Here is a 22911-nt window from a genome sequence, read left to right on the forward strand (position 1 = left end):
TTGCTGTAGGTTTTTGATCAATGAAGCAGATGATTCAGAGGAAAACATTGCATATCGACTTGAAAATACTTATTGTAACATTCCTAGTGTACATTGGTTGCAATCACTTACAAAGTAAGTGCAGGTAATTAAAGGATGGTTCATGCAGAATTTGACTTGCCCATACAAGAGTGTGATCAGGATATATCCCAATCTCAAAGCGATACTTTGGGGATCAAAGTCTCTTGCACAGAAAGTTTTCAATATGTGATACTTCTTAACTCTGGGTTCTTTTTCTTTCAATTGTTGTCATGTTCTAGTTTCACCGGTGATAATTAAGGAATGGGCTGCTTACAAAGGAAAATCTCCACAAACCCCTGAGCTGGTGGAAGCACTTGCGTTCAGGGAATGGACCTGTCCTAATCTGAAGAAGCTGTGGCTGGGAAAAGCAGTGGAAGACAAGAACCGAAGAATGAGGGCGTTTTTGGCCTGTATGAGATCAGATACACCAGCAATGCTCAATCCAACTAATGTGCCCACTCATCTTATGGTGCTCTGTTGTGTACTAAGGTCAGTGTTACCTTGTGGTAAAACAGAAGGAAGGAAAGGTTTTTCTGTTCAGCATGAACTCTCTGATATATTTAACTTTGTATTAAACTGAGTACAGAAAGTGTTAATTCCTATTTGCAACTTCATTGGGACAAAGGGTTTGTTTCATTTTTAGAACTCTTGGCAGTCTTTAAAGCATGCTGTATACTTCAAGGTTTCTTTCTTCAGTCTCTGGAGAACTGAAAGGAAGAGAAAAAAAAATCTTGGGTTGCAAAGAGGCCGCTGTAGCATTTGAATTAATTTACCCTTCCTATACTCAAGGCTTCAACTTGAAGAAAAAAAAAATCAGAGTCTCAGAGGCTGTGTTGGTGAAGTTGTAAAGCAAAATAGCAAGCTGTTCAGAGAACAGCTGTTTAACAGCTTATTGGAATTGAAAGTGGATGTGAATGGTAGTCTGCCTATGGCGTGTTTAGGTTCCCCGTTATAGAGTTGCTCCTCTGGTTGAGATGATGATAACCAACACTTGAAGTATACTACTAAAGAGAAAGCCACAAGGTCCAAAATGTTTATTTAATTTTCAGAATGAAAATTGAGCTAGGTGTGAAAGTTGCTCACCTTTTGGGGAAGGTGTGATTATTTCAGTATGACTAGTTTATAAATCTGGCAGAATGCGGGGTTGGCTTGTTGCACAGGAGAATTTTTAAGCCATTTTTGAGAGTGATAAATGTAAATTTGTATTCAGTTCTACCCTATTATGTCTTGCCTTTTGAGCACTCAAAGTCCTTTTTCTCCTTATAAAGTAGTAACTATACAAAAGAATAGGCAAATAGTATCTTAAAGCAAAGCTACTCATTCATTTGGATAGCATGTTTCTTTCCTGTGACATATGGGATATATAAATTGTTGTTTATGTAGACATGAAGTTTCATTGGCTACTTGTATGAAGTGGAGAGCATAAAATTCACTAAGTCATTTCTGAGTAGCATGTTATCTGGAAGCCATGTTCACAAAAGCTTTTTACCATTAGTTTTTTTTTTTTTTTTGTAAAGACCAATAATCTTAACATTATTTTATTTTTAGGTGTATCAGAAGCCACTTATGTTTTAAATCTTATTTCAGTGGCCTGTCCTCTACCTGTTCACTTGGAAGCAGGTCATTCTGTTGTGAATTGCAGAAGTGATTCACAGCCAGTTTGTCTTTGGTTTGATCTTTAATCTTCAAATCTATTTAACATTTTGGCTGTTCTAATTATTGAAATCTAGACAACGAAAAATATTTCTGTTTTTGTTGTTGCATTCTGCTGACTTCTGATCAAGTAAAATGCTGCTTGATTTATCTGCTAAAGGAAACTATTGGCTAATGACTGGCTTTCTCTCTAGGTATATGGTACAGTGGCCGGGGGTTCGTATACTTCGTCGCCAGGAACTTGATGCTTTTCTTGCCCAAGCGTTGTCTCCAAAGCTCTATGAACCTGACCAGCTTCAGGAACTCAAGGTAGCTCTTAACTATGATTTCCATAACTTAAGAGATTTATTTCCAGCTGACACACATTGGTAGCTGTAGCAGGTGATGCATAAATGCCTGTCTCACCAAAAGCCCTGCATGTTTACATACAGTTTCCAAAATAGTAATCTCCATATTTTTAAGTGTTGCAAAGATTGATAATCAGTCCTGTTTCTTTCACTGAGTAAATAAGTAAAATTTTAAACAAAAAAATTTAAAATTTTAAAAATTTTAAACAAAATTTTAAACATGTTCTTATATTACAGAACTTTTGTCATTGTTTAACTAATTGTCTTTTGGAATTTGTAAAACAAATATGCTTCCATTAAAAAGAGACTTCTTTCCTTGTGTGTTAATACAAACTTGGCTATTTTTTCATGATTCAGCATTCAGATGATTTTTACAGATAAATGAAGAAGAAATGGAGAATGCCTTGCATAATCCTGAATGCTAAAATGCAGGATTATAAAAGGAAAACATACAGAATTGTAGAAAAAATATTTTAAGGATTTTAAAAATTAAGATCTCAGAATTTCTTTTTTTCTAATATTGTAATATTAGATGAAGTAAATACAGATAAAGTTGTTTAGTGTAGTGTCCTTACTGTAAATACAGAATGCCTATCAGTCTGTGCAACATCTTCTTATTCCAGGGGATTTTTCCACCCAGCCATCACATGCTCACAGTGCAGTTTCCTCTTCCAGCCTTTTAGTTAAATGCGAGATCTGGTCTTTGGTTTTTGGTCCTACATTGTTAGCTCTTAGAAATTTGTTTAGAACCTAAAAAAAAAATCTCTACTCTGAATAAAATGGTAGAATTTAGCCCTGCATTTGAAGCAAACATTTTTCTGAATGGAAATAATTGTATTCTACATAGCATAGCTTACATGAAGTAGTGTATTTATAACTAGAAGTACTGGGAGGTGTTAGGATGTATAAGGAATGGACAACTAGAAGTGATCTATCTGATCTCCTGTCTGCTTTCATGATTAACATAGTAAAGGAGGGGAGATGCTGATCACGTCATCACGTAACCTTCTGTTGAAATCATTTTGAATGGTCTTTTTCATATATAGAGCTTAAGTCAGGAAAGTCTAGTTACCGTTTTGCTCCCAGCTGCGCTTGGATACATGCTGTCCTTAGTTAAATTGGCAAGGAGAAGCTGGGTACGTATTTTTCAAGTTACTCATATTCGCAGGTACACACTGCAAAGGGGCACAGACAAAAGCAGCAGTCCTAGCATCACTCTTCCCAGAAGAAACCGTTATTAACCTCATGCAGATTTCATCTATTAGGCTTTTCTAAGGAACGTTTTGCCACTAAAACTAAAACCTAGTCAGCAAGAGCATTTTTAAAGCCAGCAGGTGACTGTTTCTCTTCTGTGGGTGATGAGCAGAATCTGGCTTGCATTTCTGCATGTAGCAACCCAACCTGGCAAGGATTTCTCAGTCTATAAACCAAATCAATCTGCTTGTGGAAACCCAACACCTTAGCTATAGAAATACTAATAAGTGTCAGGGGAAGAAAACACTACACAATCTATTTGAACTTGTCACGCAGCAACTAGTGAATTCACGTTACCAATTTTAATGGCAGAGTTAACAGAAAAATTAAATCATCTTCCTTTTCCCATATTCTGAAGAATGAAAAAAAAATCCAACAGGAAAAAATTATTTGGCTGTTCTATCACTGTTGAAAAAGATATGAAGAAATACATAGGAGGACAGCTACAATGAACACTGGATGAGTTCATGCAGGACCACTTGTTTGCTTCAGCACTCAAGACTGGATTGCTGGTAACATGAATTATAAGCATATTAGGCTCTCGAGAACAGCATTTTTGAGTATTGCTCATTAGCATTAATTCCTTGAACAGAAGCTAAATGTAAATGCAGTCTGTCAGGAGAATCATTCAGATGTTTACTGGAACTCCTTTTCAAGGTAGACGTTCATGCTGGAAGTCCTGTGTGCTCATTGGGCCTTTCTGAATTTCAGAGGTTCTGGCTCTAAGATGGCAGCAGTTGTATGAGGTATGGTGCGAGGAGCAGTGCTTTGTCTTCTGGGAAGCAGTGGCAAACCGCTGCCAAAGGAACAAACTGACAGCGAGTTATCCTGTATGCTCAGAAGAAATACACATGGTCTTATCTGAGCTGACAAACACTGGATGTAGCAGAGTTGGAGGGAAGAGCCTTTCAGAGTCTCAGTGAGAGCATGGTTTAAGATATCTACCTCAAGCTCCTAAAGGGGAGTAACTGCACCTGTAGATATCAGTGGAAACTCTAACAACAGTTTTGTAGGCAAGGCTGGATGCATCAAAAACCGCAGAGTATCAGCAATGTAGCATTCAGTATCTGTTTCCAAAATACAGCACAATAAACACATAACATGCAGGGGCAGAGATTTTGGGAAAGTTACCTACAAGAGTTACCAAAGACTTGATGCAAAGAGGAGGAAACCCCACTGTGAAAATTGCTGGTCTTGGAGATCTAAGAAAGGAATTCCTGGATAAAGTATTTTTTACATTCCAACACAAAATGAAAGGCAGAGACAAGGCAAGTGATGAATAGCATACAATATTTTTTTTTAATAGAAAACTGATAAACAGCATACACTATTTTTAATAGAAATTGTTTTAAATCATACATGAAGAGTAATGTGGATGATTTGCATAATATGTCTTGGTTAACTGAAAGATACAATGTTTCATGCGCTGTTGTTACTGTCTTCATATGAAGCAGCTGCTTCTCTTTTTGTTGAAGTCAGACAGAAAGAGCAGCTGAGTTTGAACCCAGCTGCATATCTGCAAAACGATCTGGATAGTCTTTTGGATCTTAAAGGTTGCTTATGCATAAGGAAGGTAATGTGGTTTAATTTTAAAATTTAATACCAAGGTCTTTAAAATGTTCCCAAGAAGGGGATGGTATTTTCAAAGGTGTTTTAGAGGACAGCAGTGATGATATTTTCTTATTCTAAAGCTAAAAGTGTATTTGCTGCAAGCAAATCCTTTTTGCTTCCCCACATCAGCTGTTAGTCACTATATAATTCTACCTTTGTTTACCTATCCTCCATCCTAAATACAGTTGTTGTATTCATAAAAATATCACTTCATTTATAGGAGACACATTCTAACATAGCAAAATCTTGAACCAAGCTATTACAAAATCCATTATTAAACGCATTGGAAAGGAAATGTGGTATGTAGGAATTAAAATTGAATGCTAACATAGAGCTCATTGCTGAAAGTTTCCTTAAAAAAAATCACAGAAGCACAAGATTATTTGAAATGAATTTTTTAATGAAATTTTCTGCTGCTGATTTCCTATAAATGTCTTTTAAAGCTGTTCTTTGCTTTAATATGGTTCAGCATTGTTACGAAAAAAAAAAGAAAAACTGTACTGTATAGTACTGCATATTTATCAGTGATACTACTGCAGCTAAAGCATGCATCGGATGTGTTTTAGGCACTACATGCTGCAAATTTAAGATGTGTATTTTACTTAGAGCTTTTAGTGGCTTCTTGATAATGAATTGAATTCAAATAATTTATTATGCTTTGTTGTTAAGAAAATAGCTTTCTACTTTTATTTCTCGCCTCTAGAGTGGATGGATGGGAACAGCAGCCTTCCTGAGTATTGCAGTTTTGTGTATACAGGTTATAGATTCCCATGGATTCTTGTAGTCAAACTGGCCATTACATGTGAAAAGTCTGATAACCTTTTAAAATCACTCTGTTTTCAAGAGTTTTTAAAATAATGCAACTATTGGAATAACTTTGAATCACATCGCATCATTATCTTACTAAATAAACTATTTTTTTAAACAGATTGAGAATCTCGATCCCCGAGGAATTCAGCTGTCTGCTTTATTTATGAGTGGTGTCGATATGGCACTTTTTGCAAATGATGCTTGTGGGCAGCCAATTCCGTGGGAGCACTGCTGTCCGTGGATGTATTTTGATGGAAAATTATTCCAGACCAAGCTCATCAAAGCAAGCCGGGAGAAAGTTCCGCTCATTGACCTCTGTGATGGTCAGGTGTGTAGCTGCAGAAGTGTGACAGAATATTGTATGCTAGATTTTCAGAAATGTTAGGTGTGTTTTGTTAGTCATTTACTTCACACATCATCTCTGCTTAAAAGGGATATACAAAGTGGATGGCTAATAGATACCTGTCAGCTCTATTTACTCTCTTGTTGTTGAGCTAGTAAGTGTGTCACAACGGACTGAGCTGCAATGGTTTTACAATGAAAGGAAATTTCCAATTTATTTTAAAGGCTGTGAAGTCATTCTTACAGTCCTTAAGCTCAAAATCTCTTCTCATTTCCTACAGCCGTCATAAAACACAACTGAATTATATTTTTGATATACCTAGTTCATTTGAAGTTATTATCTAACTGTAAAAATGGAACCTGATAAAATTAACAGTTTACCGAATGACCAGAACTTTTTTCCACAACTGTTTGGGAGGTATGAAATCTCTTAACAAAACAGCTTACTTCCTACTTTTGATTCAAGGGAAGCTCCTTTTAGATTAGATGTTGATGGTGGCTGTGGTCACACTGTTAGCCTCCAGACAGATTTTGTTTTGCAGTCCAGGTTTACGATGATTATTCTGTTTAAAGGGCTGCATTAAGTTCTCAGGAGACTATAGACTGAAGTTTCTCAGTTAATTTCTGGAAAACCCCTTTGTGAACACGTGGTATATTGTTGAGATGCAAGATAAATTATTGTAATTTACTAGCTAGCCTTGTGGTACTTAAGTACTCTTCTGTTCTTTTGCTTTCTTCTTTGAATTCGTGCTGTGAATACAGCTTTATACAATTGAAACCAGAATTCTAACATCTGTTTCTGACCTTCCCTTTATTCATAGGCTGAGCAGGCAGCCAAGGTTGAAAAGATGCGTCAGAGCATCCTAGAAGGATTAAATTTCTCCAGGCAGAACCATCCTCTCCCTTTCCCACCTCCACCTGCCATGCCTTTCTATCCAGCTTCTATGTATCCTCGACACTTCGGGCCAGTCCCACCACCTCAGGGCAGGGGGAGAGGCTTTGCTGGTAAGTGATGGGGCAGCAGCGCAAAACACACGGGCATGAAGCGTTACCTTGTTTTTCACATTCCCCAAATTGAACTGATTTGCTTGTTCAATTCCATAGGAAAAAATACATAAAAACAACTGTTTGGCACTTATTGTCCTGTGCCAATCACTGCATTTTGTTGTTATTTTTATTAGCTGTAGCCTGGCATCATGGAATGTGTTGTATTGCTGCATACTTCCATAAGGGTTTTTAGTAGCTCTGCCAGACCACAATGTTTTTACATCTATTGTATGAAAAAGAAAAAAAAAAAAAGGAACAGATCAACACTGGATGATATGAAAAGGCTCTTAAATGAACTGTACTTTGCTTCAAAATGTTCGTGTTTATAAACGCTAAGAGTACCTAAATGAATGGACGCAGTCTAACTCTCAGAGTTGAAGACAACCTTTCCTCCTCCCCACCCCTCTCTATTTTGCTACAGTCATTTAACCATTGGCACCCTTGAGTGTAAATACTGGAGAGCACTGGTTAAACCATTCCAGGCTGTTTCTAGAACGATTCCCTTTTTCAAAACCACCCCCAGGTACAGAGGACCGTAGGTGTATCAGTGCTGGCCATTCAGAGCAAGACGTTCTTGGGGTGCCACCACTGTAGCCATTGAAGCTCATTGCCAAAAAGTAGCTGCAAGCACCTGTGTGCTCGTTGTGCCGTAGAGGCTGGTTTAGCTGTTCCAAACCCGAGCAGAAGGCCTGCTCCCTGTGGACGGGAGAGCCCGTGCTCGCCGAGGCAGCAGGAGGGCTTTGGCCGGGGCTCCCCGCGGCACCGCGTAGGCCTGGGACGGGCCCAGGCACCTCTCACCCGGTGCACAGGAGCGCGGCCCCCGCTGCTGGCGCTGGGAGGAAGGAAGGAGGCAGCAGCGGCTCTGCTAGGGGCATTCCCGGATGCCTGCCCCCCTCACAGCTTTTCCCCTGTCTTTCTTTACCCTGGGTCTAACAGGAGTCTATGGCTTCGGAGGCCCTTATGGGGAAACAGTAGCCACAGGTGCTTACCGGGCCTTCCGGGTGGCGGCAGCGGCAGGACACTCCGGAGCCTTCTCTGGCAATGACAGCAACAGGACTAGCAAGTTTCAGGGCGGTAATTATACCCCAAACCCTTTTCTTAGAGCTTCTGGCAACAGCTTCCTTCACTTTACGGTTTGGTCTGAGGCTTCCTACTGACTCCAGTTTCCCTCTCTCCCTAACCGTCTCGGCTCTCCCCCTCCGCAACCGGCCCAGCTGGTGCGAGGCTGCGCTCTCCGCTCTGCTGCCCGGGCTGTCTCGGCCCCGCGCACCCCTCAGTGCCAGGCTCTTGCGCCTAGAAACCCTCCTTTGGGCACAGAATAGCTGCAAATGCAACGAGCCCTTCTGTCTCCTGCGCTTTCAAATGTGAGGGTGCAGTCTGTCGTGAGCTGAACTGTGCTGGAACCTATTAACAGTCACTTCCTAAAATGTGGGGACAATTGAGCTTTTCGTAAAACAACACAGTATAGAAGTTATTGACTTCTGTTACTGCTAACCCATTCCTTGCTGGCGTCAGTGTCAGTGTGGTTGTAGGCGTGAGACTGACTTACACATTTGTGTGCCCATTGCTTTTCTCCTATACGAGGTGAGACAACGGAAATCTGCAAATTCCAATCCCTCGTTTTGGGTGGAATTTTTCCATACGTGTAGCTGTTCTTTCTGGCCTCTGAGCTTTTATTCTAAGAGCGAACATACCTCTAATGCTTCATTTTGTGAGTAACTTTGCCCCCATAAATAACGTGCATTTGAAGCTGAAGGACTTGTACAGGGAAGTACAAACCTTTTTGAACTTAATACACTAGGAACTAAATTACTGATTAACGTTTGACTAATCGTGGCTGTGTAAATGCTGTATTTTGTAACCCTTTCAGTGCTGATGGTCTTACCAGTAACATCTGACCCAGCTGCACTTAACCTTCTTGAACTATGTTTCGCCCTAGTGTTGATTTTTAAGTGCAAAACACAGATATAAAGATGAGCAACGTGAATTAAAGTTATATTCAAATTTTGGACGGTAGCAATTTCAGCTGCTTTCTCTGGAGGTGGAAGAATAAACCTACCTTTTACACTAAGATCAGTTTAAATGCTAGATTTTTATTAAGACTTAGCATTAGCATAGATAATTCTGCCTAATAAGTTCTTTACGGGTCATCTTTGTGTCTTACGCTGATACTCGATGTTCACTAAAAAGTGCTTTTAAGCCTTCAAAAACCACTTCATTAGGATTGCAGGAAAAAATCTTCAGATAGCTTGTAAAATTTCACTTCAGTTTCTCAATGCTTATCTAAATTGTGTTTTTAGTTACCGAAACTGAAGTATTCGAGATCATTTTTCTTTGCAAAATTCATACATGCTTTTAAAAAAGATGGAGGGGAGGACTCTTTAAAGTTACAGTTATTCTGAAAGACACAGAATGAAAAATAGATTACCAATATCCAAAGAGGAAACCGTACATGTAATCTGAACCAACAAGCTTTCCATTCATTAGTAACTTCAATGTTGCAAATGTAAAGATCAAGTTTTGGTTTTGCTTTATGTGCAGGAGTCCAACCTATTCCTTCTCAGGGAGGGAAACTTGAAATTGCCGGCACTGTAGTCGGCCATTGGGCTGGAAGCAGACGTGGACGAGGGGGTAGAGGGCCATTTCCTCTGCAGGTCGTTTCTGTGGGAGGACCAGCGAGAGGGTAAGTGCAGTCCTGTGGAATGTACTTTCATGTCATTTAATGATCAGGGGGAAAAAAAAAGGAAAACCGGGGAAATTTGGAGGCGTTAGAAGTTGCATGCAACACATTTTACACAAATTATACCCACTGAATATTCAAGAAAAGTGATTACATTCATGTTAAAATGTTTTTAATTGTTTATTCAGATGAGTATAAGCATTTTTATGTGCAAAAAACATTCATACTCTGAATCTGAGAGATGAGCTGGATCGTTCTGCACAAGAAGATGACTCAGGGGCTTTCTCTTACGTGAAATCAATAAATACATTATACCTGATCGAAACTGTCACAGCATTCAATTTTTTTTTGTCATGGTAGAGCATTTATAACCAAGTGTGATAATTTTTTAATAACTTCATTATGTAGTTTTTCTGTGAAGCCAAAAACACGGATGTTTCTAGGTTTAATAGTTCACTGCTACTGTCAAGATGGGAGATGTGCTTAAAAGAATGCTAATTTCTTCAGCTCTTTCACTCCGCTTCACTACAGCTGAAATTACATGTGCACAACATTTCTGGAAAATAACTTCTGCAGGAATATCTAGTGTTCTTCTGTTTTAAGATTGTTTTTTCCATGGGTTTATTATTCACATCACAGAGCTGTCTGTCATCTTTGATTAAGATTACATCTGTTACAGTAACCTGTCCCAAAGTTATGTGATGAATGTATTACGTGTCTCGTCAGCTATATTAAAGGAATGGAGTAAATTACTTATATTTATGCTGTCTTGAGCCAGGAAGTGTCTGAAAGAATGTCTCAAACTGCATAGAATAATAAAATTTCTACACTAAAAGAGTTATATATAAAGCATGGTGCTAAAATCAGTATGAGCTGTGTGAACGCCTGTCTTGTTGGACTGAGTGAGGAGATGGTTGGACCTGAAGCCTCGGGACAAGGGGAGAGGTGAGAGCGGAGGGGTAAGAACAGAACAAAGATGAAACATTCAGCAGCAGCAGACAGCATTGCTGTGAGAACAGAGCTGACACCTTAAGGGGTGCGAAATTTAGTTAGGAATGCTTTATTCCCGAGGGTAGGGATTCAGTTGCCAGAACATAAGCCTAGTGCTGTTTTAGACACTTCAGACAGCTCTCCTCAGGTAACTGGCTGTGCAGGTTAGCAGGACCTATAGGACACCTGTGTTCTACTAGAGCAGCAGACCAGCTCAAGGATGTGCTGAGGCACAAGGCTCTTTTGCATATTTTAATCCTACTCGTCAGTTTTAGTGGACAAAATAACATTTCAATGAGGCTAATGTGTGGTTACAAATTCTCCAGTCCATGGATGGGCTACTGCAGAACTTTTTCCTTCAGTTAAGTACCCTGACTGTGCTACTGCTTGTGAAAAATGTCCAGGTAACTTATATCGCCATAATCAAGATTGCTGTCAGACTGAGGCACCCTGAGTGGTTATCTGAAGACACCTTCAGGCTCTGATCTGTCTTACATTTATGCATACCATTGACTTCATAAAATAACAGTTCCTCCATTTTCTGAAGAGCTAAATACATGAATTTATGGAAAACAGCAGCAGCCAGAAACTGCTAACACTGGAAAGTCCCAAGTTAACTTCCCTCCTTAGCTGGGTAGCAGTCACAATACTAAAAGGATGTTATTGCCCCTTTATGCTCCCTAAAGTAGCTTTATGGCAGAGAAATTCTGTTCTCCAATAGCAGCTTTTGAATTAGGACTTAAAATACCTGATGTTTTCCTTCTGTCAGAGGCACTCCCTTTGGCCAGTTAGGTTTGGATGCAAGTTGTCACCTCAGAAAGACAAGCTGCCAGAGCTAGATCTTCCTGCCCATATTAAATCATAACTGATAGTAAATTCTTTACATTTAGAATTACTAGAATTAGTCGAAGAGGAAAAGCTACCACAGGCAGGTTAGCTGTTTGTTGTTTTAGTTTGTATGAAAATTAAACAGTAGGAAAACACTAATGCTATTCAATCTAAAGCCAAGTAGTATACCAAGTATTATAAAGATTGGGGTCCTTGTCTGTAGATGCCATTTCTTACTAATGAACACTTGACTAGGAAAGTGCACATTTCATTGACTGCAATTTATCATCTAGCTATACACAATTATTTTCCATTTTTTATCTGTTTTAGCAGCGGGGATCACGTCAAGCTTGTTTATGGCATTGTCTTATGTCTGTGCAACACTGAACTTGAATGTTGTTCTTAGAGAAAATTATACCAGCTTTTTACTAGCTTTGATCCATTAGTGTATCTAGTGTGATACTAATCTGAGTTGGAAAAATCTATTATTCAGTTTCCTGAAGGGTATACTTTCACCACTTAAAAAAAAAAACAAACAACCAGGTAAGTCATCTTAAAATCTCCGGAAGGAATGCAGTATGAGTCATTAAACATAAAACACAGTTGTTTCCTCCTTATCCGCTGCTTTGACTTTGAAAATCCAAAATTTTAATTCCTTGTACTGAATGTGGAATTTGCAATGTGTGAGGAAAGACTGGCATGGCACAGATCGGTGTTTCTCTGCTGTCAGTTCAGCCTAACTGGGTTGCTACAGCATAGCAGCAGCAGGACATAGGAGCACTGAGCAACGTCTTTAAAGCTGTTATTTGTACAGCTCGTAGAGACCTTACTGGGAATTGTTGCATAACGAAACAGTAGGTGTATGGATGTTAAGCATGTGGAAACGTTGGGCACACAGAAGTATCCCCCAGCATCTGGCTGCCCTGTGCTAGCATCAGAGGAGTCCGTGTTCATGTTGTGACCTCCTGGTGTTGGGCAGGGGATTTGGAGGAAAAGTAGAGCAATCACCTGTCTCCAGTAGAGGTAACAAAAAGAAGTTTTAGGCAAGAAACAGTTCTTGACACAACAACGAAGGAAGTTCAATTTCTGCAATTGTTTGCATTAAAAGTTATAGCTGAGTGAAAGTTTGTTTTGATCTAATCTTTACTGAATCAAATCAAAAAGCCACCACCTGATATATCCTGGTTGGGAGATTCCCATTTAAAAGCATCCAAACTTGATATATCACTACATGGCAGATCAGGCTGAAGCCTCCATTTTTTCCCTCAGGTTCATAGAAGAAATCAGATAAAAGGAAGAAAGGCAAAATAAAAAATTGCTTCAGTTTTGATGGGAGAATTCAAAATTATCTATGTCTAGCATATTTATGTGTGGGGGGTGTTATTAAATGGGAAAGATGGCCTTTTAAGTGGTTTGAGTTGTTTGCACATTTTTTAGGGTGAAAGTATTTTGAGCTCTGTTTTTAAAGGACTGTAAAGATAACCTGACATTTTGAAAATATTTTTGCAAAGTTTGAAGGTACTTAGTTATTGTTTGGCATAAAGTGAAATATCAAAATAGTGATTTTACTGCTAGCAAAATGAAGTTTTTTAGATTTCATACACTTGTAAGTAGAATACTAATTCTTAATTAGGCAGTCATGTATGAAATGTAAATGGTAGTCACTAGACGGTAAAGCTAGACAAAAACATTCTGCAAGCAAGATGAAATTTAATGTACTTTGAGATTAAGTTGATGTGCATTTTTTCTTCTTTTTCCTCAAAACTTACAGGCGTCCTAGAGGAGTTATTTCCACTCCAGTGATAAGAACTTTTGGAAGAGGCGGAAGGTACTATGGGAGAGGCTATAAAAGCCAGGGAGCAATTCAGGTAATAAAGCCGTGTGCCTGACCCTCTAGTTCATAGGCTATTACGGTATGGACTTCCAGGCCAGCTAATACGGACAAGCACAACTTGAAAATATGAAAGTGTTTCTTATAGTGATCTTGCCTACATGTTGGAATTGTAAGCTGCACATACAGGCGACAGGCTAGTTTTGCATCACAATCACAAGTAAACTTTGGTTATAAAGACAGAAGCAGAAAATGTGTTTTGATAGAAAGGTGGTGCCTACACAGTTCTAACCAGTTGTGGGAGTAGAAGAGAATTTAAAAAAATGGGAGAAATACAAAGCTGAAACAAATTAGCAGTTTCTGTTCCCACCCTCAGTCTTTCCCAGTTTTTTTTTTTTTTTTTTTCCTGGAGCCACAGTCTGATCTCATGAAGAAAAAATAGTAGCAATAGAAGATTTTTTGCTGCTGCATGGCTCCAAATCAAAGAACTTACTTTTTAAACTTCTAGGAAACAACAGACCAGTCTTTGCCCCCTGAGCACACAGTTTCGTTTTTGATGACAATATACAAAGAGTCTGTGGATCATAGTCTTTGTCTTTTCCATGGATCCTTTAAATATAGCTGAAGCAAACATGTTTCATATTAAATGCAAATTGCTTCAGAGTTGTGTTTTTTCCTTCCTTTTTTCATTGTTCTTACTGCTATGCAGTTTTCAATGTTGAAAATCCCAAGGGTAACAGATGAGTGGGTAGTAAATAGGCGGAAAACTTTCACAATAAATATATCATACGGTTCTTTGATTTGTCATGTAGACATCAGAATGTAAGAGTAGCGAAATGTTTGCAGGTATCAGACAGTAAGAGAAGGGATGTTCTCCAGTGGGTAATGAAGCAACTATTAACTTAAACTTGCTGTTTTCAATGTAAAAATGGAAATACTTCTCTTGTTAAATTTCTATTTACACAGATTGTGTTGTCTGTAGATGTACTTATGTATTTAAAGCTTTATCTCTTGTACTTTAAATAGAAGAGAAACCACTGTTAATTATATAGTATCTCATTTCCAAGTACTTAATCCCATGAAATAAAGCAAGCCTGGAGAAGGAGTTCCCAAATATGCTGGGCTTCCTGCAGGGTTACATATGTAAATGTAGTTCAGAAAGGACCTGCAGGTAAGATGGCAGACAGTCTTACCAGACTGTCAGCAAGTCTGTGCAGTCACATTTTTATTAATAATATGTAATTTGGATGGTAAATACTTGTAATGGCCAGTAGTTTGGTCTAAAGCTGTGCCTGTGATACGGAGAGGAAATCAAATTTTACTATCAGCAGTCACTCTACTGTACTATAAGTTCCTCTTATAAGAAGAAAAAAAAATAAAAAGGCGCATTAAAATGCGTGTGGCAGGGAGAATTTGGGAAGCTTAATATATCACAAGTAGATTTTGATACCCAGTTGAGATTAACTGGCAACAGTGTGCTTCCCTGTCCTACAAACCTGGGCAGTTAGGAAAGAATGCTGCTGTAGGGCCAGATTCAGACGTGCACATTTGCAACAAGTAAAATCCTCCCTGGAGAATCCAGTGACTTTATTGATACAGATTATGAGGTGCCATGGATAAAGGTTGGAGAATCTGACGGAAATAAGCAGTTTGTATTTATTGAACATAAGACATGCTTATTTCTTCACAAGATAAGATCTTCCACTCTTGATCTGGAAAAAAACAAAAAAGCATGTATTTAAAATTGAATGCTTACTAAAGCCTGAAAAAAGTACATTGACACATAGGATAAATACTCACTGTTCTCATATGCCACTTACATTTCTATGCAATCTTACTCCAGAATATTTTCTGATTTCCCTAGAAAACAAGGCTTATGATACTGAGAGAGAACAACAGTTCTTAAGTTTTTCACCTGCAAAATCTTTCAGTCCTTCATGAGAGTACTAACCATGCTGGCTTTAGTATGTCAGAACTATTACACTATGAAACTGTGTGCTATTGTTCAAGTTGTGTAAGATACCCGTATCTTAGTCATTTCTTAGTCTTTGACTTTGTTAAGAGTGTGACAGATAAGTACAGTACATGGCTTCTTAGCAACCCAACCTACTTTGTTTTGTTGTTTAAAGCCTGTTATGTTTCTGGAATGCTAAGTTTCATTGTTACAGATGCTTAAGAACTAAACATACATTCTAATGCTGCCTAAGTATGGTTTTTATTGCTATACTCAGCTGTGTGAGATTCTGCTATGTGCTTTTCATATGAAATCACGTGCCTAATCTCAGAAGTATATAGACTAGTACAGATAATATTGCATGGTACTTTTGCACTTTTAAAAAGTTCTGCAAAAATGAGTTTTGGTTTGTATTTGAATACCGTGTAATCATATCATTAAATTATAAAGGATATGAACCAAGAAGCAGAGTTAAGCTGTATATTGTTTCTCAGTTGTGGTATTTCTGTACTTTTGTGTAACTTCTACGTTATGAAATAACTGAGGCTTCAAAGTAGAAAGTGTGTTTTACCACAGGAACATCAAAAGGCACGGCTAGAAGGCACTCAGATCTGAAACTTCTTTCACGTCTGTGCTCTGATGTTAATTTTGTATGCCACTTCGTTTTTCAGCAGTACAGAATACTCAGTGTTTACTTGTGATACTTCTGCACATTGCATGCTGCCTCTTAATAGTGTCATTGTAACAGGTTGTAAATATATAGCAGTGGTTCTTTAGTAATTTTCTTCTTTTCTTAAAAAATAGGGCAAACCTCCTTATGCTGCTTCAGCAGAAGAAGTAGCCAAAGAACTTAAGTCAAAATCAGAGGAATCTAAATCCTCAATTGTGTCTTCAGATGGATCCCTGGCTGAAAATGGAGTTGTGAATGAGGAAAAACCAGCTTCCCAGATGAATGGGAATACAGGAGACATCAGGGCTTCCAATCAGTCTGAAAGTGCCTTGAGTAATGACTCTAAAATGTGCAATACAAATCCTCACTTAAATGCACTAAATGCAGACAGTGTTTGCCATAAAGATGATACTCTTGAGGCCACTGTCTTAAAAAAAGAAGAGTAAACTTATTTTTTATAGAGGGTGAAGGATGTTGGGAAGGGTCAGGATTAGGAATATCTGGAAAGAAAGAGAGCCTACAGTTACGTACATTTTTTCCTTTCCGTAAGAGAAAAATGAGGACTTTGGAAATTCGGATCCCTCTTTGATGTCAGAGATTTAAACAACACATTTTTAGTTTTAACCAGTTGTAGTCAAAATGCTACAATAAAACAAAAAAGAAAGAGAATGAAGAGCATTTGACTCCCGCACTTAAAATGAAGTATACATAAAGTTTAAACTGGTTATGACAAAAGCTTGTAGTTTTGTTTTTTGAAATATAAAGAAAACAAATTTTGGCAGTCTTTAAGTATATATAGCTTAAAATATAATTTTTAGTACTTGGCACCATATGTATGCCATTATATTTGATTTTGCATTACTGTGTCACAATAAAGCTTTCTTTAAGGCTTTGATTTCATGATTATGGGGGGAAAAAGGCACAACCACAGTTTTTTCTTTCTTAAATTTCATCACCGTTGATGTGGTTCTTTTGTGTTAAAATGTGCAAACTATCGAAACTAAAAATTATAGAGTAATATTGCAGTTCTGCTGATTTTAAATATACATCATACATACTTTACAAGCAAGTTAAATGGAGATAAACTTGAAATCATAGAAGATGCAAATGACCTTTCAAAATAAACACAATGTGTTCTGAAACTTTTTGTGACTAATACCATGCATCCGTGATCAATGAACTATGTGGTTTTGAATCAGACGTAGACCATTAGTACTACTATTTGAGCTAAACTTCTGCATGGTTCATAATTTTTAAAGTGTGTAGTTAATATTATGCATGTTATTGTCCTCTTTCTTCCATTCTTACAAGTACTGTGCCCATTTGCAAAACAAAAAGCTAATAATCAGTAATAGTCCTATAAAAGATGTTAACTATGTTTAGTCATTGACTGATCTTGCTCTAACCTTAAAATTTTGTGATTATTGACCTCTGTTGCATTTATTCTAAAACTTAAAAAAAAAATTATCTAGCCGTTTTGAATATCAACGTTACCCTGGTGTACTCATTGCTGTATGCATTATTGTTCTCTGTTGCTGTTTTATGCCTTCATATTAGCAAATATGAAATTCTGTGAAAAACAAAAAAAAAGCTTTGATCTTCAAAAAAAAAAAAAAGTACCCCCCTTCTGTAGCAGGAAACAAATGGCTTGTTCTTGAGAACTTTCCCATCAAGAATTTAGTATAAGCAAATATACCTGTATCATTTTGATGTTTTTGTTAGTGTTTCCAAACTTATTGTACTTCAAAATCAGAATCATTTCTTTATATTCGTTTTCATATAATTCTCCTGATGCTCTTCATCACACATTAGTGATCAGAAATGAGGTGTAATTCCCCATTCCCTGCCCGCAAGAGCTAAGTAGGTATCTTAATGTAAGTTGAAGGGAGTTCTGCCCCAACTCATGGATTGTGCAAGAATGAACTACTGTTGGGTTTGATTGGTTGTAGATGGATTGTGGTGTGGTGTATTTGAAGGCTATTGAATGCAACTTACAGTGCTTAATAAAAATCTTTATTCTTTTAGTATAAAATACTGTATGCCTTTTTTGTCAAATATTTTTTTAATTACATGTTGTAAATAAAAGCTTTCCTATGGCCAAGTAAAGTGATTGAGTTAGCAGACTGCATACACTGTGTCCTCCTGCAAGACAGAGAAGGAAAACAAAGCAAAACTTTCATATGCGCCCTCGCTGGGAAATAGCACACTTAATCAGAGTAATGCTGTGTCCTTTTTATTTTATACAGCTGTTTCAGATGCCCACTCTTAAATGCAAGATAGCTAATTAGATGCAAATATTTGACAGAAATAACAAAATTTGCTTAAAAAGAAAAAGGCCAGCCCCAGGTGCTTGCAGTGGTGCATCAGTATTACGTTTGACATACGACATGATCAGCACTGCTTGTATCCCAGCTCCTTGTAGCTGAGAGCAAATTATTCTGTTATGCGAGCATTTTCTCTACATAATGGATCGTACTGACATAACACGAGTAGTTACACATTTATACCTAGGTTGATAGCAGAATAGCTTTTCTGTCTAGGCACGCCCTTATTGTCTGCTGTCTCTATCTAAATGTTCATCTGTTTACTCTAGTGCCTGACACACATTGTTAAAAACAGTCTTGCCCTGAGCGTTTTTGATCTCATGTTGTGTCTACATGAGCAGTATTAACAGCTCTGTGCTCTTACTATAGATGCAGTTTATAGCAGTGCAGCTGTGTTTTGTGCAAATTGCAGCAATCATTCTTCCTCGCTCCCTTCAGAAGTGAAGTGAGCTGGAGAGGAGCAGTTTTCCTGGTGTAGCAGCAGCTGTGCTGGGGATTCTGTTGCTGAACTCTTGGGACTGTGTCCCTTCCTGCCCAGCACCCATGCAGTATTATTCTCCCACCGTGGAGTGCATGTTCCAACTCCTGCTCTGGTGAAGTTACGAGGCACCAGTTGCCCCCTCTTGCAACAGCAGAGAGGATGTCTTCCACTGCTATAGCATAAACCAGCCACTGCCATGCAATAATCGATGTCAACAAAACTAAATCTTGTCTGATGTTGCCTACATAGGAGATGCCACCTTTGTGCCATGTGCTGGAAGTACAGTGACTTCAACTTTACTCCTTTCTGCAGCGTAACTAAACCTGCAGAATTTGTCATGTGTAGCTGGAGTGCAACTAGCTATCCACACAAGCATGACTGAAGTTAGGATGTGAAAGTACAGCAAATGAACTAGATCATTGCCCCAAATACAAAGCGATGCATTGACTTTTTCCAGAAATTATGGTGAAAGAGTTTGGCTTGCATTACGTTTGTGCCTGTTACCCAGGGCACTTCCTTCCTTCATGGCCCATTTCAATGCCTGGCACTGCCCCTGGGAGGCCAGAACCTGTCTTCTCGGGCAGACACCACATGGGGCTGGCAGAGGCAGATGCTGAGGCAAGAGAAGGATAAGCTCTCAGCAGCTGGTAGATGCTTGTGGAAGTCTCTGGGGGAGTCTGCAGGTACAGTCTGAGCAGGAACATGCAAATCTAATCCAGAACCAGCACTTCTTTTTTTTTCTTTTTTTTTTTTTTTTTTTTTCTTGCTCTGCAGTGTGGACGTACAGTTTGGCAACTGAGAATTGGGGTGATTTAGCAGTGGCAGCTCTGGGGCTGAGCATGGGCTGCACACTCGCAGGTTGGGGGGAGCTGAACAATGTGGTGAATCCACTCAGTGGAGGTACACGCGTGGGTGCCTGTCCTCACCCTTGGACCAGAGGCTGTGGGCACAGGAAGCGGGTTGTAATCCCTCTGCTACTAATGCAGTAGTCTCGAGTAGCTTCCTGCAGGAATTACAGTGCATTTAAAAGTAATTTAATCCTTTTCCAAAGACTGACATCTCATGCTTCCTGACAAATGGCTTTCATACATAGGTTTATACATCTGCACATACATTATGTTGATATTCACTGTAACATGAACTTTTTTGATGTGTTAATTGAATTAGTGAACATTTTTTAATAATCTATTTCCATGTGTAGATAGGTTGCCTGTATCTCCTGAAACAACACTGGACTTGGGGCTCACAGCACCTCTGCCCTGAGCACGGAGACGTTGAGGCAGCTGCCCTGTGTTTTGCTGGTGGTCCCCTCTTCTCTCTGCAGTCCTCTCTGCTGCCAGTCGTACGGGGACCAAGCAGCACTGGGGCTGCAGCACACCTGCTGGGCAGCGGCAAAGGGTGGCCACACCAAACGCAGGCTTATGCGCTGCCATAAGGTTTACTGTTAATGACACAGAAAAATGTCTTGGGCACTGACTGCGAAGGCAGAAGTCAGCTCCTTGCCACACAGCAAGTCTTTGCACCCTGTGGATGCAGCATCTGGAACAGGTGCCCAACACTGGAGAGTTCATTACTATTTATATAGGCCAACGTGGTGTACGAGAACTGAGCCTTTTCATTTCTCAAGTGAAAACTGATAGGAACAAAGATGATGGCTACCAGACCTCCCAGCTTACATGCAGCCAGGACATCACTACCCGCCACCAGGGTCTTGCAGTAGGGTGCTGGGGACTGTGCTGTGCCAACCAGATGTGGTTCTGAGGCCAGCTCTGTGCCCTGGCTCCAGATATGGAGCCCATCTCACAGCTCCCATTGCCCAAGCACAGGGAGGGGCGCTAGTCCCACGGGTGCAGGGAGAGCCCAGAGCTGGGTTACAGAAGGGCAGTCAGAGATGTGAGCTGAAGTGGGTGGGTGAGCAGTGTGCTGGGGAAGAGCCAGAACCATCTCATTTCCTCTGCTTGTGGCCGTACTGTGGCAGGAGATGGCTGTGTCATGGCTGAGGTGCTGCGAGCAGGCCTTGGGCAGCGGCCACCAGGCAGACTCAGGGCCTTCTGGTGGGAACAGCCGGCTGGTGGGTGAGCTGGCCGGTGCGGTGTTGAGAAGGGCCATGCTCAACCCTCACAGCCATTTTGGTGGTATTTTGCACCTGTAGTTGTGACTACTACAAGTAGAATAATAGACAGCCCCTGCCCTCCTGCATTTGCAGCAAGCTTTGCTTTGCTCCCCCCCCCAGGCTCTCCACAGGCCCTGGAGGCCTTGTTGTGACCCATTTTTGCCTCCTTACAGGAGCTGAGGTGTGGGGCTAAAGCTGGATCAGATCAATGCAGAGGTACATAGCTAAGTGCAGAAGGTGCAGCAGCCCAAAGGGAAGTCGAGCAGGAGGGAAGTGAGAGTTTTTGTAGCACAGCCTTGCCATGTGCCATAGGATGTCCCTTTCAGCCCACCTGCAGCCTAGAGACGAGGCAAAAGGAAGGGCAATGTAACAAGCAATTAAGCAGACCTCATTATCACCGTGGCAGGCCTGTGAGAGGAGAAGCATGGGCTGGGTGCCCCCAGGTGAGCCTGGTCTGCAATCACCAGACATGGATGGCCTCCTTCCTTCAGGGACCAGGCTGTGTGCTGGGGTTGGCAGGGTGTGAGCATGGTGCTTCTTGTGGCCAAGCAGCAGGTAGGAGCTGATCTGTGTCTGTATTGTGTCTGTATTTAATATGCAGGTGAGGAATGTTAGTGCCAGGAGGGATTTGGTTGTCCTGGCAGGAGAAGGTACAGTTCTGAATGTTTTGTGGGGTTGTAATGAGTTGTTGGTTTGGTGTTTAGGCCTAGGTGTGCTATGTGGTGAAGGGTGGGCCTGGTTATCTGGCTGTAGTCACCTCTGTTCTCATGTAGTTAAGCAGATGAATTTGACAATATAAGCAAAAAAATGTGAGGAGATGAGTTTGACAATACAAAGAAAAAAACAGGAGGGGACCCTGAAAATATAAAGTAAAAATTGGGGTAGGTGCTACGGAGGATCAGGAGTGCTGCAGATTCCTGTTGCCTCTCAGCTTGTTTTGTAGCAGTGCAGTTACAGCACTTCTGACAAAGTGTAGTGCCCTGTGGTGTGCCTCCTGACCAGGATACATCCACCTTTCTGGACGAAACAGCCTCAAGTGACCCTTGTAAGCACAAGTAAGAAATTCCAAAATGAAATGCAGGAGGAGCTTCAAGTTTTCATCGCAAGTTCCCCCTTGAACCCATATTGTAATGGATGGAGGCAGAAGGCAGCACTCAGCACAGCAGCATGCTTTGGGTGAAAATAACAAAATACCAGTCCGACTGCCAAGTTATGAAATCTTGTTTACAAATGGTTTAAATGTTTATAAAAACATTTTGCATGAGGCTCCTCAGTGGCCACGTTACTCGAGTAACCCTGGCCAAAATCACTTTCACAAAGCGCTTCTGGAAGCCGCAGCCTGGCCCTGCAGCCTTCGTGTGCTGGGCAGAGCTGCAGCTGGGCGAACGAGGTTGCTGCTGGCCCTGAGGAGCTTCTGCTGGCCCTGAGGGTGACCTGGGGATGAGGCGGGGCATTATCCCTCCAGAATCTGGCTTTTCCCACAAAGAGCAGAAGAGTTGGCAACCAAGTACTGATTTCTAGAGATTGCAAGTGAACCTCTTCTGATGTTTTTTCTGCTTGGTGTGCCTCAGACCTCAGCACTCGCTGGTGACTCCTGCAGTCCTACGGTGACAGTGACAAGCAGTCTGTCCACGCAGCCCATTGCTCCAAGAACCAACCATGAGAGCAACAAAGGATTTTTTTAAAAAAGTAAATGAATATTTTTTCCCTTTCGTTTTGTCTTCTCATTCTTACTTGCATCAGTGGCTGTGGAACTCTGCTCTGACTTTAACCTTGTGTCTGCACCGATGTGTTTGGGCTGCTTTTCCTGGGGGCTCGTAGATGGTTTGGGTGCTGTGATGTACCCAGCACTGGGTGAAGCAAGGCCTTTTCAGGGAGGGAGCGGGACAGATTGCTGCTGCTTTCATCCAGCAGAT

The 22911-nt window shown here is 40.2% G+C and overlaps 1 protein-coding gene across 3 annotated transcripts in view; it reads left to right on the forward strand.

The window, feature by feature from the left end:
• The window catches only part of FAM120A (family with sequence similarity 120A), a 53654-nt gene extending 35545 nt beyond the window's left edge, over positions 1-18109 (forward strand). For 2 of the 3 annotated variants that reach the window (XM_035337929.1, XM_035337927.1), the window contains exons 11-18: positions 300-549; positions 1908-2022; positions 5854-6063; positions 6899-7082; positions 8061-8198; positions 9666-9807; positions 13394-13490; positions 16212-18109. In XM_035337929.1, the coding sequence (XP_035193820.1) occupies positions 300-549; positions 1908-2022; positions 5854-6063; positions 6899-7082; positions 8061-8198; positions 9666-9807; positions 13394-13490; positions 16212-16523 (1448 nt within the window). In that variant the 3' untranslated portion in view covers positions 16524-18109. The remainder of the gene's footprint in view (positions 1-299; positions 550-1907; positions 2023-5853; positions 6064-6898; positions 7083-8060; positions 8199-9665; positions 9808-13393; positions 13491-16211) is intronic. The other variant, XM_035337930.1, reaches the window with a different exon arrangement.
• Positions 18110-22911: the final 4802 nt, after the last annotated feature.

Source organism: Oxyura jamaicensis, chromosome 12 (genome assembly GCF_011077185.1).
Source record: "Oxyura jamaicensis isolate SHBP4307 breed ruddy duck chromosome 12, BPBGC_Ojam_1.0, whole genome shotgun sequence".
Lineage (NCBI taxonomy): Eukaryota > Metazoa > Chordata > Aves > Anseriformes > Anatidae > Oxyura > Oxyura jamaicensis.